The following is a 14,169-nucleotide window of genomic DNA, read 5'->3' on the forward strand; positions in this document are numbered from 1 at the left end:
CTAAAACTCAAAATATTACATTAAATGTTACACATTTTCTTTGGAAAAAAAGCATTCATGTGTAATGAACTGTGAAATAGACAATGGTAGAATAAAAGTCTGATTATGAAATACATTTCTGTGAAAATTAAATACAAAACAGACCTTTGTTCTTGCATGTCAGTATCTACCTTACCTGTACAAAAATCAGGCCCTGAGAGTATACAGAACCTTACGTATGTGTTGAAATGTCGGTATTGCCTTGCCTGATAAGGACTATAGAAGGAAGAGCTGATTCTGGAAAATTGTCCTAAGGTGAAGAAAAGGTAACTTTCCAAAACATAACTATAGGTATATGGCTTTTTAAAAGAAAATGTGCTGAAATTTCTTGGCAATTCAGATATGTAGAGAGCACAGAAAAAACACATTCAAATGTCAGTATTACACTTCTTTTTATTACTTTTCCACTGACTCTGAGACTGTGTAAGAGGCAGTTGAATAAAAGCTGACAAACTAAGCTTCATCCTTCTTCTGAAAACCCTATTCTTCTCAGGGCCTTCTTACTCAAGTGAAAAAACACTCTAAATGCTGACATTTCATCATAAAAATCAGTAACTGTATTATGGAAACACAAAGTTTTAAGACTGAACCGTTCAAGTGAAAATGAAAGTTATTTATGATGCTGTGATACATTATTCCACATAACTGCAAGAAGACATACATTTCTGGTTTCATAGGTTAATGGAAATAGGGGTCATAGGTTCTCCGAATTTTCATTGAAGCTGATTTAATTTTGACTGGTTTATTGTTCATTGTCCATGTATCCCAGTGAATCCCAGTTGCAAGAAATCTACCTGTGTAGCGATGAACACCATTAAGATTTGCAAGGCCACACTGGTTGAACCACCATCCAGTGTTATCACTGAAGTTACTGCAGCTCTTTACAGGCTGTTCTTTGATAGTGCACATCGGCCTGCATCCATCATTATCAACATCAAATGTGCTAAAAGGCATTGAATTCTGGTTATCTTCTTTTCTGTGTCCTCTAAATGCATCACCTAAGAACAACAGATAAAGCAGAAGGATAAAAGAGTTCTTCATGGAGAAACATAACATTGCTTACTTGTTGCACACCTCACAAGCTTTTCTGAATTTATTAGAAAAATAGATTTCTTCAAAAGCAGCTCAAGAGCACCAAATAATGAGCTGGCAATGTGTTAAATGCATAGGAAAGAAAAAGTGTCAAATACTGAGAAGTATGGAAGAAGTTGAAATTCAGTGAAATGTCTTTATATTGTTGTTGCTTTTAGTGACACACACCAGCAATGAAGGTAAAGGCTTCTGTCCTCAAAGACAGTGGAAGAAAAGATAAAAGAAACAAAAAGCATTGTTAACTTCAGATTTTCCAGTGATGTGCCCAAAGCCCCAGAGTGAGTCATGAGATAAAATGGAATTGCTAAAACACAAAGGTTCTGTCTTCTTACTTAAGAAATAATGTTTCTTACAAGTGCAGGTAGAGTAAAGCACCAACACTTGTAGCGAGTAACTATTACGTTGGCGATAAGGAACATTCTTGCATATGGTAAATATGCAGAAAAAAGCAGTAAGACATGGTGCAATACTTCACAGAAACCTTTGACAATTGGTACAGCTATGACGTTAAGGGAGGGCTGGAACTGTAAATTTATTTGTGTCTATATATCAGCCCATACGTGTTACAGACCGTAGGCCTGATGTGTTCCAGTCGGTTTCTTTCTCTGTCCTTTGTACGATGCTGTCTGTGCACTTCCAGACTAACCAAAGCAACATCAGAAAAATTTCTACTAATACCAGCAAATTTGGGATGAGGTAATTGGACATCTAAAGATTTGGACCACTAGATAGATACACACAAACACACACAAAATCCCTTATTTATTTTATATATATATATGTGTTTGTGTGTGTATATATATTCTGTGGACTTGAATCCATTAAAGTTCCTTTATTTTCTTTATTCATTTTCTTTATTAGAATGTTCAGCAAATCATTCCATTAAAGACCTTGAAGCCATAGAAAAAATTGTTTCTTACTATGAAAAGATCAATGCTGGCATAACCGGCACCACATCATTAAGCATTTACTGTGTAAGTGTTAATTAAGCACCAAATAGAGAAATACGGTTAGGAAATAAACATTGTTAAAGTTATCTTAAGTATTACTCTGTCAAATGCATTTTTTCCCACTAAGAAAGGGAGCAGCTTTCTTTGAATCCTTTAAAGAGCTTCTTACCAGCGTTTCCTGAATAACGCCCCAAATGGATCTTAAAAGAACATGCTTCATCCTCTATCCAAAATCCATCATATGATGCATAGGCATGCTTGTCATTTTCTGATTCCAAATCCACATAAAGACTGAAACTAGTGGCTTTTTGATTTACTATGTGAAAAATCTTCTTCAGTCCAAGCCAAAATTCCCCTAAACCAGAAATATAATATAGAGTCAATAAATTTCTAGCAAGGAAAAATGTAAAAGAAAAAAATGGATTCTCCTAGTTTCTCTGCTTTTCTTCCTCAACCAAGTATAATAAAAGTTGGATGATAGACTTATATTCCTTTGAAAGACTAATAAAGGTACAGAGTAATCTTCCTACTTCTTTGGGAAATCCATGGAAAGAATTCCTGTCTGCACATCATCTTTTTTCTCTCTGACATTTATAGAAAATTGTCCACATAATAACTTGGAAGCACTCATTGTCAGTGTAACTTAAGAGACCACAAAAACTGGATGTGCTAAAGATCCACTTGATTCAACAGAATTCAGTAGCATTCCTAAGGGCAATACTGAGAAATTACAAATGTTAGCATTCTATGAAATGCAACCACATTCAAACCCTGTGCTTGAGATTTGCTGCCTCTGTAAATCACACTTTTTCAATGAAAGGCTGAGCCATACAAGCTGTGTGTTTTTGTATAGTTGAAAAGTTGTGTGCTTCTGTGTCCCCATAAACTCCTGAAAAAGCAACTGCTTTTAGATTTCCTGGATGAAAGGTGGCAGTAAAAAATAGTATCAAAGTTGTGTTGGTATTAGCTACTGAAATACTGCCATTCTGTTTCTAACTTTGCATGCCCTATGGTGAGATTTACTCATCTTTCTCTGCTTTAATGGAATTTTTTTAAAAATTTATTAGGACCAACTAAGTTGTTTTTATTTTTAATTTGAAAAAAAGAGAAGTGCAATTTATACAGTATTTCAGGAAGAAAATATCACATTTTAATTACCTCTTGTTACACTGCGTATGAGAAATGGCTAAAGATTCTAGCAGGATGATGATCATTATTGAGAAGATCACACAATACTTTTGATGAAATAAAACTCTTAATTCTAAATAAGACTTAAAACACCAAGAACTAAGTCTCACACGAGTTAGTTGCATGTAGCTCACATAAAGACAGCAGAAACAGTGCGTCCAAAGGACTTTACATTATCTAAAATTAGTACCAGAAAGGTCACCAAAACCCTCCATATATTCAGACCACGTTCTCTGAAATGGAATGATTCCATCAGTTCTTTTCTGAACCACAGTCCATCCACCTCCTTGAAAATCCATGTCACACAAAACCTAAAATAGATATAGATAGGATTAAGCATTATTGAAGCACCTGTTATGAAGACATTTTAATTAAATAAAGGTGAACTATTCAGAATTTTTCTAAGCAACACACCTTTCAAATGTCTTAACAAAAAGCTCAAAGAAAATAAAAAATGAAGCTGCAATATTTTCTTTATTCTTGTAGGACCACTTGATTTGGATATTTACTCAACCAGTAGAAACTGTTGGGTGCAAATGTCTGCTTATATCAGATATAACAAATTAACTTTGACAAATATTGCTGTGTATTAGGAATAGCACAAAGTCATGTATTAATTTTACAAAATATTACAGATACAGGCACTAACAGTGAATATATCTTTATTTCAGCAAAGCAAAACAGATGCAACTTCTAATGTGTTTCCTCTCACCATCACACCTTCTTCCCCAGAAATACTGTTTGTGATGCTGGAGAAATGTAGAGTTCTCCGTAAAGGCAAGGAAATGGAAAAAGTGATAGTGACAACCCACTATATAATAAGATATGCTTTAGCCATAGAAAACTCTACATAACAAGGAGCCCCAAATCCAGGGAAGTCCCAATGAGAACATTTAACAGCCTGCAACTGAGAAGTCCCACTGAATACATAAGATCAACTCTCAGATGATGCGTCTTCATGACTTTGCTCAACTGTGTCCCCAACGGCATGTCAAGTGGCAATGGTCCAGCTACCCTCTGCTCTGCTATGGAATACCACATTATGTGGCACATGTTCTCCTTAGCCCATTTAACCTTAGACATGTAATTGAGTTCCCTAAGCTAATCATCTTATTGCCCTTGTCTCCCCTTATACAAAGAAATGCACATTCATAGTCTGGCTCTGGGAAACCAAGACAGGAATTGCCTTTTGGAGATGTCAGTCACCTCCACTCTACACAGACCCTTGGCTGCTCCGTAGGGATTTCAGCTAAGTGCCTAAAGTTAAGTGGAATGTATCCGGGTCCTTCTGGGGATTTTCCAGGTGTGTCTTGAGGAAAACTTGACTAGTTCCAGCAGGGATTAGAAAATCTGGGCATCCTGGTGTAGAAAGCTGCATATCACATGTTTAGAACTGCACCACCTAAGCTGTTCAAAGTAGTTCTAGGGGATACTACACTTAAGTGTTTAAAAACAGAGGCTCATTTTTAAGTGTCTCCCAGTGTGAGTAATATCAGGGAAATTAACCTAGAAAATGCTTATAGCTATGAAGCCATTAATCTACTTGTGATAACCAAAGCAAGGTCAGAATATGATGTTGGCTGTCAGTAAATCATAGCAGTATGCAGATGCACAAGTGATGAAGTAGGAATTTTTTGTTCATCTTACAGGGAACGTACACAATGGAATATGCTTCAGAAAAACAAGATGTGCAATCTTAGCCAGTTGGTAAAAATAGATTCTAGACAGAAGTCAGTTTAGCCCTCAAAAACAATTGTGCCAGTCTAAGCTTTGTACATTGCACCCTCATTGCCTGAACCAGCCAGCTACTTTTCACAAAACCAGACACTTGCTCCTTGTCATGAACACATAAACTTCATATTCAAAACCTCTGTGACTTAACAATACCTTCTCTATGAATGACAAGAAAGCAACAGGACAGAGCTGCAATGTGATCTAATGCAACCTAGGGAATCTTAGCTCTTCGGGTGACCAATGCCACTGGCTGCTTTGAGCAATCTTTGCCACACAAATACTGAATGGTCATGTCCATGATAGAAAACTATGGGCTTTATTCCCTGGAAAAACACATGCTTATTTCAGTCACCCAAGGAGGGTAGGACTGGAATAAGAAGAAACACAGAAGATTCTAAAATGAATATTTAGATGCAGATACCTAAAACTCATTAAAAATAATCCTGCTGTCTCATCTACTGTCTTGAGAAGAAGACTGCATGCTTGGCTACTCCTCTTGCTATGATTCAGAAATACAAGGAGGATCCCACTTGCTGAAAACTTCAATGGGAGTGTTGATAATTTTCAGAAGGAGATTTGGTTCTACATGAAAGGTCACCAGCCAATTAGATGTGGCACCAACACAGACACCAGACAAGTAGAAATATGAGACAGATATACAAAAAACAGTCATTGCTGTGTAGTTTCTTAATCTTTTATATGCTGGAAATGATGCAATTTTCTTTTCTGATGAAAGTTAATCCACTTTACAGCTTGTTCTCTGTTTCATATCATGCAAGGTATCAGGGACGTGACTGTGCCACGTACAATTTAAATTAAATGAGCAGGAGGATGCTTCTACTGAATATTTTTTCCCTTTCTACCTTTAGTGTGTTTAAGAAGCATAATCCAAAAAGCTGTTTAGTTTGTCTGACCCACCTTAGAAATATCATTGATCTAAATTTATTCATTGAAAAATGTGATCATGATTCAATTTTCCAGAAGAGAAATTGGTTTTACTTGGTTCGTATTTGAAAGCTCAGACAAAAGCCCGTTTGGGACTAATTTTCTGAGATGACAAGAACATGCCAATACCACTGAAACTGGATATTCCTAAAGCTCCTAGAATTCAGGTTTTAATTCGGCCTAGTTAAGCATCAAAATCCACACTTGCTTTTGAAAACATGAGGATTGACATGTGAAAACATGAGAACTGGATCAAGTTGTCTATGTCACTTTTTTCATTTATCTGATACTTCTATGCAAATGATTCTAAAGACATTTTGGTTTAGTTTCCGTTACATGTAAAGGGCAGCTTATTGCTGAAAGGATCCTAATTGAAATAAATCATTTCATGCTGCCTTTGTTTGCTGGTTTTTTTTTGTTTCTTACTATGGTTTTCTGCCTCTCTGGATTTTTCTTATTCTGCCAGTCTACAGAACTTCCAGAGCTGTCAGCTATTAGCCCCTTAAAATGCATTACCATTTCTTGTTTATTTCTTTATTCATCTGTCATTTCTCTTGTCCCCTTTTTATGCTTCAACACATGGAATTATTTGCATTAAACAGTTTTCCTTAAAAAAAAAACATTTTTATGGAACACACATATTTTAGATAATTTTCTCTGATAACTTTTTGGCACTACCTTTTCCATTCTGTTTGACACCTACCAAGCAAGAAATGAGATATTTATTTAATGAGTGCAGATGCTTCTGCTCATGAATCATTGTTACCTTGTGCTTTTAAATCAAATTATGATTATTTTTCCTTTTGTTTCTTGTTCTCCTTAAGGAACCTTTCAATTCACATAACTATGGCTCAGATTCTGACAGTAAGCTTAAATGTGGAAAAGTGTTAAAATACTTTTGAAGTGAAAGGAACTTTATACTTTCAGATTTATTTGCCAAAAGCTGTAAGTGAACTGAGAAATCACTTTTCTCGGATAGATTTGTCATACCATCTCTCAGGAAAAGAAATCTGGGTGAGGTATGAATGCTTCCTCAGTGGAATAACCCTCAATCCAGAAGAAATTCTGAAGCAGATGTATTCTGTGCTGTGGTTCATCCTGGGGTGAGGCAGACAGACATTTTCTTCATACTATAAATATGGTTGTTCTGTGAACACTTCTACCTGTCTTTGACCTGGAAGGAACCTGCCAATGAGTTATGGGTCTTTTGCCCGTCCTTGCTGCACTGTATAGAGAGAATGACAGTTTTTTCTGTCAGGGGTCTGCAGAACCAGGTTAATTTTTTTCATGAGATCCCAGCATACTTCTGAAGGCTTTTCATAACCAGTTTGAACTCTTTTTTTTTTTTTTGTAGCATTTTGTAGGTTTCAGTTGGCTAGAGATAAAGGGATTTGTCTTTCCTTTGTTATATTTAAAGGAAGACTATAAAGTTAGATACTAATTTTTTCTATTTCTTAGCTGGCTTAAACTCCACATTTTTTCTCCAAAAACTAATACCTCCAGCTTATACCACAAAACTAAAGGCTTGAAAGTGACGTTATCTGTCTTCCCACTAGTGTAAGGACATCCCTAAGTGGAAGAGCCTGAAATGGAAATAAATAGGCAAAACGAAATATTCCTTGTGTTTGCATGGATCTGATACCCTGGCCCTGAGGAAATTAACCCGAAATTCTCTTCTCCCAGATGAGCACTCTAACTCTGAGCAATTACAGAAAATGCAGGTGGCGGTAGGAAGCATGACTACTGCAGTTCATGCTGAATTTCATCCTTTTTTGTCTTAAGAATGTATATCCTTTAAACTAGGTATGTAAACTAAAAATGTAGATGCTCCTCTGCCTTAAGACTGAATTATAATGACGATCAGACAAGAGTTAGGCACCTACTCCTCAAGGTAATGTCCATCAGCATCTATATTTAGATGCCTATACAATATCATGGTCAAAGCTATAGGCAGCAATGGTGTCATGTCCCAAAGCCAACAATATAGCCATCCAACAGAGGAACGCAAAAAGCCAAAGGTCAAATTTTAGGAGTCAAATGGATTGATCACTTGGCTCCTCAGCTCTCCATCTCTAAAACAGAGAAGAACAGCACTTCTCAATGTCCAAAAGAAGTGCTGGAAAATATCTCAGGTTTTCCACTTTGGTACATTTTTCTCTGTATATGAAAATTGATGATTGGATCTTATGACAGAGATTAAATTTCTTTGTAGAAAGTGAGAAACTCATCAAAATTATAGTAATTGCAAACACATTTGGATGATTTAATATATTTCTTATTCAACTGTTGAGAAACTGTCACAGGAAACACTTTAAATCTATTAAATATATTTCTAAGTGCATAAATTGTGACTATCCTGAGAGATAAATTTATTACCTCAAAAGGATAATTTGATCCTTCTGGATGGATAATGTAGAGACCAGTTGGAGTTTTTGAAACTGAACCAATGGTATCTTTAATATGAGTGCAATCCAACCCTAGAAAAGAAAGTATTTTATGAAGTTCCTTAGTAAAATGTGTTAAAAAACCCAAATACAGCTGAAGCACAGAGTATTAATTTCCTTGGCAACGTATGAGTGATCGCAAAAAGCCTTTTCTTGTCATGCAGACTTTAAAATCATGTTTCATCATTAATTTACCTTATAAATGAAAATTCTCTAAATTCCATTAAGCTCAGAAAGAAATGCCAGTTATAGTGTATAGAAAACTTCCCTTCTAATCTTAACAAGTATGATACAGAAATTAAAAATTATGCATCTGGGTCTTATTTTACATATTTTATATGAGTAATACTTGTACTGAGTAAAAAGACATATTATCTGGGGAAGGATGCCTTTTCCCTGCAAACATTTGTATTTCTACTTGTAAAAGCATTTATCACATGAGGTATACATTAAAAGCCCTTTGCTTTTAAGTGTTAAGCCAGGTTTGTGTTGCACGCACTCAAGTGAGTGGTTTCTGTGGCCAGTAGGACTGCTTAGAGGTAGTTTCCTTTAGTAAGGATGGACACTACAAAAAAGATTACCCAGTGTACAAGTGACTCCCATCTCATTTCAGGAAGGCTATTGCCAATGCTGAGCACACTTTATTTCATTACAAAAGAAAGTGCCATTTAGCAACATCAGACAGCTTACGAACAGGATGTCCAGAATTACTGGCTGCAAATGATTTAACAGAGTCTTTATGATGACATTCTTAAACAGTTCACAAATTGTCCACACTTTATATGTGCACACTAACACTGAATAAATGCTATAAATGTTCCAATTGTTTTACCTTTGCTTTAATTAGTTCTTTGTGAAGATGCAAAGATAAAAAGGGAAGAGGTCAAAACTAAATGCGGAAAACACTTACCATGAGACTGAACCGCTTTGTAAGGAAGGGGATCCAAATGCTTTCTCAACACTTCTGTGTTCAAAAGAAGTAGTCTGTTCATGAGCTCATTTAACTGCAAATTCAAATACAAGGCCTTTAAATAGGTTTCAGTGAGGTATTTCACATTCTAAAATTGTTCTTTTTGACTTGTAGGAAATACAATCTTAAGTTTTGTGATGTATCATTGATTCATACCTTCATTAGGTTAATTGGTCCATTTTTTTTTTTTACTTTTTGGGTAAAAAAAATCATTCTTGGGCACGATTATGTTTAATTTAAGAGAAGCCCTTCATTTTGTTTAAGGCTTTTACCTGTATTGAGTGCACGGTGCCTGTGCACTACTGTCAGAGTTAATGATAACGTGATACGTAACATAGCCAAATGTGACAGGACTGCAGATAGGAACTGATGTGGAGGGGTGGTTCCACACTGGCCCTGCTTGCCACGTAGGCGAGTAAGTGAGGGACCAGATGGTTCACATCACTCCTCCTACAAATGGAACTCACGCCTTACCCAAGGCACAAGGGACTGCAATTCTACAGTTTCAATGAGAATATAAATGCTTCATTTTCTTCAGTGAGACAATACCCATAGTACTAAATAATAAATAAAAATCTCTATGGTGAAGAAAAGAGTACCTGATTAGAGAGGTAATCCAAAGAAGACTGTTGATCATCCATCATGTTTCTTACCAGCTTTTTTGTACTTCTTGAGTATTCAACAAGAGAGTTCTGCAAATTTCCTTTAAAAGAAATATGTTTGCCCACTTCGTTATCATAAGTCTGGAAATATTGTTGATTCAATAATGACTTTATGATATCTCAGTGAATATTGAAGTTTTTTTAATCTGAGGGTACCTAAAAGTGAAATTAAAGTAGTACAGAGACCGCAGATTAAAGCCAAAGATGCTAAGTATCTCAGCCTCACTGGTTGCAGTGAGGACATCTTAAGAAAAGATGGGTCTTCTTAAGATTTTGAAGAATTTCATCTTATCCTTGGGCAACCTGGAGAACCAGTTGATGGCTACTACAGAAATACAAATGCATATGATAAAAGAGAAATACATAATGTTTCTTCTCATCCTGCATTTACTCATTCACTCTGCTCTTTACTCATGCTCCTGTTTTTTGCCAAAACGGAGGCAAAAATGCCAGAAATACAAAAATTAAACTTTTTGGTAATTAATAAATACATATTAAAAAACATACAAGAACATACAGATTTTTCTGAGGCTGATGACATCATTTGCTGTGTAGTTTGTCAAGGCAGAGAACACAGGTTATCTATAAAAGGTACAGGCATCTATAAAAGGTAAACTGAAATATAGACTTCCTCCCACTTAACTAACTCCCACACACCCAACCATGATGTTTAAATGAGGGACGGACACCCTACTCCTCCTCTGGGCTGAATTGCTCTCTGGATTTTCCTGTCCTCACCAATGATTATGAAGAGAGCCTTGCATCGTTATACTGTCACACCAACTGCACCCTAAAAATACAGCACCCCCGATTTTCTGAACACTATTCAGCCAGGGCAGCAGAGTCAGAGGCTGTCACATGTGCTCAAGAAGATTGAAAAATAAATTAGCACAGCATAGCATAGCATAGCAGAGGATTGCGTAGCGTGGCATCGCATAGCTTGTCGCTGAGAGGATTCTTTATGAATACATACTGCACATGTAATGTTTTTCCTCTCGTAAAATTTTAGCTTGAACATCACATGGTACAAGGCATTGTTTTTTTTGCTTTGAAATATCTGCAGATTTATTTTTCTCTTCTGCCTTGAGCGGTTCCTCCACAGCTCCAACATTCCTTGTGCCCTGTTGTACCAAACAATGGAGGGGGAAATGAATTGATCATAAAGCATATATAGAATAGTTCAGTCTGCCAAAATGAAGTAGATTACTCGCTGGATCTTCCTACAAACCCTGGGTTTGTAAAGCTTTATCAAGTGGTAATTGACAGAGCTGAGACAAAGGCCAGTTAAGTGTCTTCTGCTTAGCCATACCTCACAAGAGGAGAGTATCAGACATAAAGAATAACTTATATAAATTTAAAAAATACCACCAACATTTCTGGTAAAGTGTTCTACCTGAGAGCACTATGAAGGGGAGGCAAGAACTTGCAAATCTGGCATTTAAGAAGCTCACATGTTAGGAATCACCACAGTCCAGAGACATCTCAAGTGCTAGATCAGTATTTTCACTGGAAAGGAGCAGGCTCTTGGATTTACCACATATAAGCAAAACACTTTCACTCTTCAAAGCCCCTAAATTAATTACTTAGACTCTGATAGTGGAAATACTTGCACAAGTTACCAATCTAGGCACACAACCAGTCCCAAGCAGATCTGCAGACAAACCCAACACCAAAATAATATTTTAAATGCTCTTATAGAGGAAAGAATAAAGGGATACAATTCACAGGCACATGGTTATCTGAAATAGTAACAAAAGCATTGATAAAAGTAGTTACACCTATTAATGTTCTTTTAAGATAATATTTTCATATTTTTTTTCTTCCATGGAGCCATTTGACATAAAATAAGGGAAAGCCTCTGACTCATCACTTAAGGAAATGCTGAAAGTAATTCCTTAAGTATGAGTCATTGTAAAAAGACTAAGAAATGTTATTTTCATTTGAGTCTTTGTTTCTAGATTCCATTGTCTTGGCAAAGCATTGCAGTGTGTTCATATACTCCATTTTCAAATGTAAATAACACCCTCGGAAACTTAAAGATTTCAATGAAAACAAAGACATTTTTTAGGCTTGAATAAATCATCAACATAATTGTTCTCCTTTCATGGTTCAGGTTTCCCATTCTGGTATTGGCAGTAAACTGGCAAAGCACAAAATAGGGTTTTTTCCTGTATTTTTCTATTTAAAAGTAAAAGTAAAAATTACATAAAACATTGAACAAGAAGATTTTATTTTTTTATATAAAAAAGTTTTATGAATTATTTAATGTAATTGCATTACATTAATCACAAAGTACCTGGAGATAAATGTTAAAGAAGTAAAAGAATATGCTTCTTAAATTTTGAAATACACATAAAATAAAGGAAGAAATACATAGATCACTTGAAACTTATAAATAGATGACTTGAAGTTATGGTTTGTTCCAGGGCTTTATCACAGCCGCTCACCAGATGTTCAATTACTGTCAAGCAAATATTTTTAATCAATATTTATTTTTAACAAAAGCCAACACGAAACAGGCAATTAAATCTGACCTCAGCAATTCAAGCAAAAACTGCAGCTCTGCCAAAAACAATAGTTACTCTGCATTTACAGTCAGGCAGATGAGATTAAAAATATGGCCTAACAACTGAGCTGTGATGAGGACATTAAGACAAAAATGTTCTAATATACTGAACTCCTACAATTTCAGTGTAGCTTTTTTCCCTCCAACTGAAAATACCAGATTCTTCTGTATTTTTGTATCTATCCTGAACAAAGCAATCTAGATTTTAAAAATATCCAACGCTTTTCTGAGAAATCAGCTGCATTCATTATATTATCTAAGCAAAGTAATTGAAAGTCTTACCTTAGATGAACAAGGCTGGACATTACTTACAGCAGCCTCTCCTAAACTGAACAGAAAAATACTGAGACACACCAGTGAAGTTACCCTACAGCAGTTCATCTTCTCCTTGAAGAAATGCAAAGGTTTTGACGGGCTTCAAATTTCCGTGGAAAGGATTGTACACTGTGAAGTCCTGAGCTAACTATTTGGGAATGTCTACAGCACAGCCCAGAGAGCAGCCAACACACCACTCTTTTCATGCCTGGATCTAATAAACCACATTTCAGTTGCACGGTAGATCTTATATACTTCTGCTTGTATCCTGAGAGCAATGACTGCTTATTCACCTTTACATGACACATCAAACAAATAGATTTTAATTGCAATAAAACTGTGACAGGTTTGCCAACATACTGGTTTAGAATATTGGTATATATTTGGTATTGAGTAGTCTGAGCTACTGGAAAGAACAAGAGTTAACTGATGTTTTCATCTTTTAAAGAAGTTTTTTATCTTTAAAATGAAAGCATTTACATGGGTGATGTGATAGTGCACTAGAATAGTTGGTGGAAGCAATTTTAGAATATGACTTAGAAGCAAATTCTAAATACAAATAAAAAAATTACTTTAAAATAATACTTTATGTTACACTGAAAATTGTTTACTGGGAGGACAATCACATCTCTTGTCCTCACTGGTAGCCCATCCTTAGTAACAAAAATATTAAGGGGAGGACAATTACTCAAATACAGTAATTTTTACTGCTGAAAAATGTCAAAGTACAAGAGAATGTCCTGAAAAAGATTAAATGTAGTCAACAGTGATTTAATCCAAGCTATATTGTACTATCTTTGTATCTTAAAAAACTGGATCTGACATTTTAACCAAAAAGCATATTGTTTGGAAAGTTCATAAAGGTCCAGCAGATTTTCAACTCTGCGTGCACATTAGAGAATTTAAAATGTCTGGCCAAATAAATGAAGCCTCTGCTTCTAGCATTCTGCTGGGACATCCACTGCCTAAAGGATCATCAGAACACAGTGTTCAACATCACCTTCCACCAGTATAGCCCATGTTCCAAATTTATATCAGTACTGTAGTTCATCTCCATCTGCATCCAAAGCTGTAAACAACTGGAAATATACTGGAAATATCTTTTGGATTTGAGATTTGAAAGCGGTTGGGAAAGGGGGGGTTCATACATTTTTAAGTCCAGATTTTAAGCCATTTTTAAATCCAATGTTTTCTTTCTAAATTAAAAGCTACGGGTGCTAAGCACCTGCACATGGCCACTTCTTGAGAGGAGCACATTCAACTG

At 35.8% G+C, this 14,169-nt stretch overlaps 1 protein-coding gene across 1 annotated transcript; it reads right to left on the bottom strand.

The window, feature by feature from the left end:
• Nucleotides 1-717: 717 nt before the first annotated feature.
• ANGPTL5 (angiopoietin like 5) lies at nt 718-12,971 on the bottom strand (the record flags this gene model as incomplete). The annotated part of the gene is made up of 8 exons (XM_084275809.1): nt 718-1,037; nt 2,251-2,436; nt 3,460-3,580; nt 8,325-8,425; nt 9,303-9,396; nt 9,962-10,065; nt 10,998-11,145; nt 12,873-12,971. 8 exons carry the CDS (start codon nt 12,969-12,971, stop codon nt 718-720), a joined length of 1,173 nt encoding a protein of 390 aa, XP_084131935.1.
• Nucleotides 12,972-14,169: the final 1,198 nt, after the last annotated feature.

Source organism: Gallinula chloropus (assembly GCF_964237585.1).
Source record: "Gallinula chloropus genome assembly, chromosome: 1".
NCBI lineage: Eukaryota > Metazoa > Chordata > Aves > Gruiformes > Rallidae > Gallinula > Gallinula chloropus.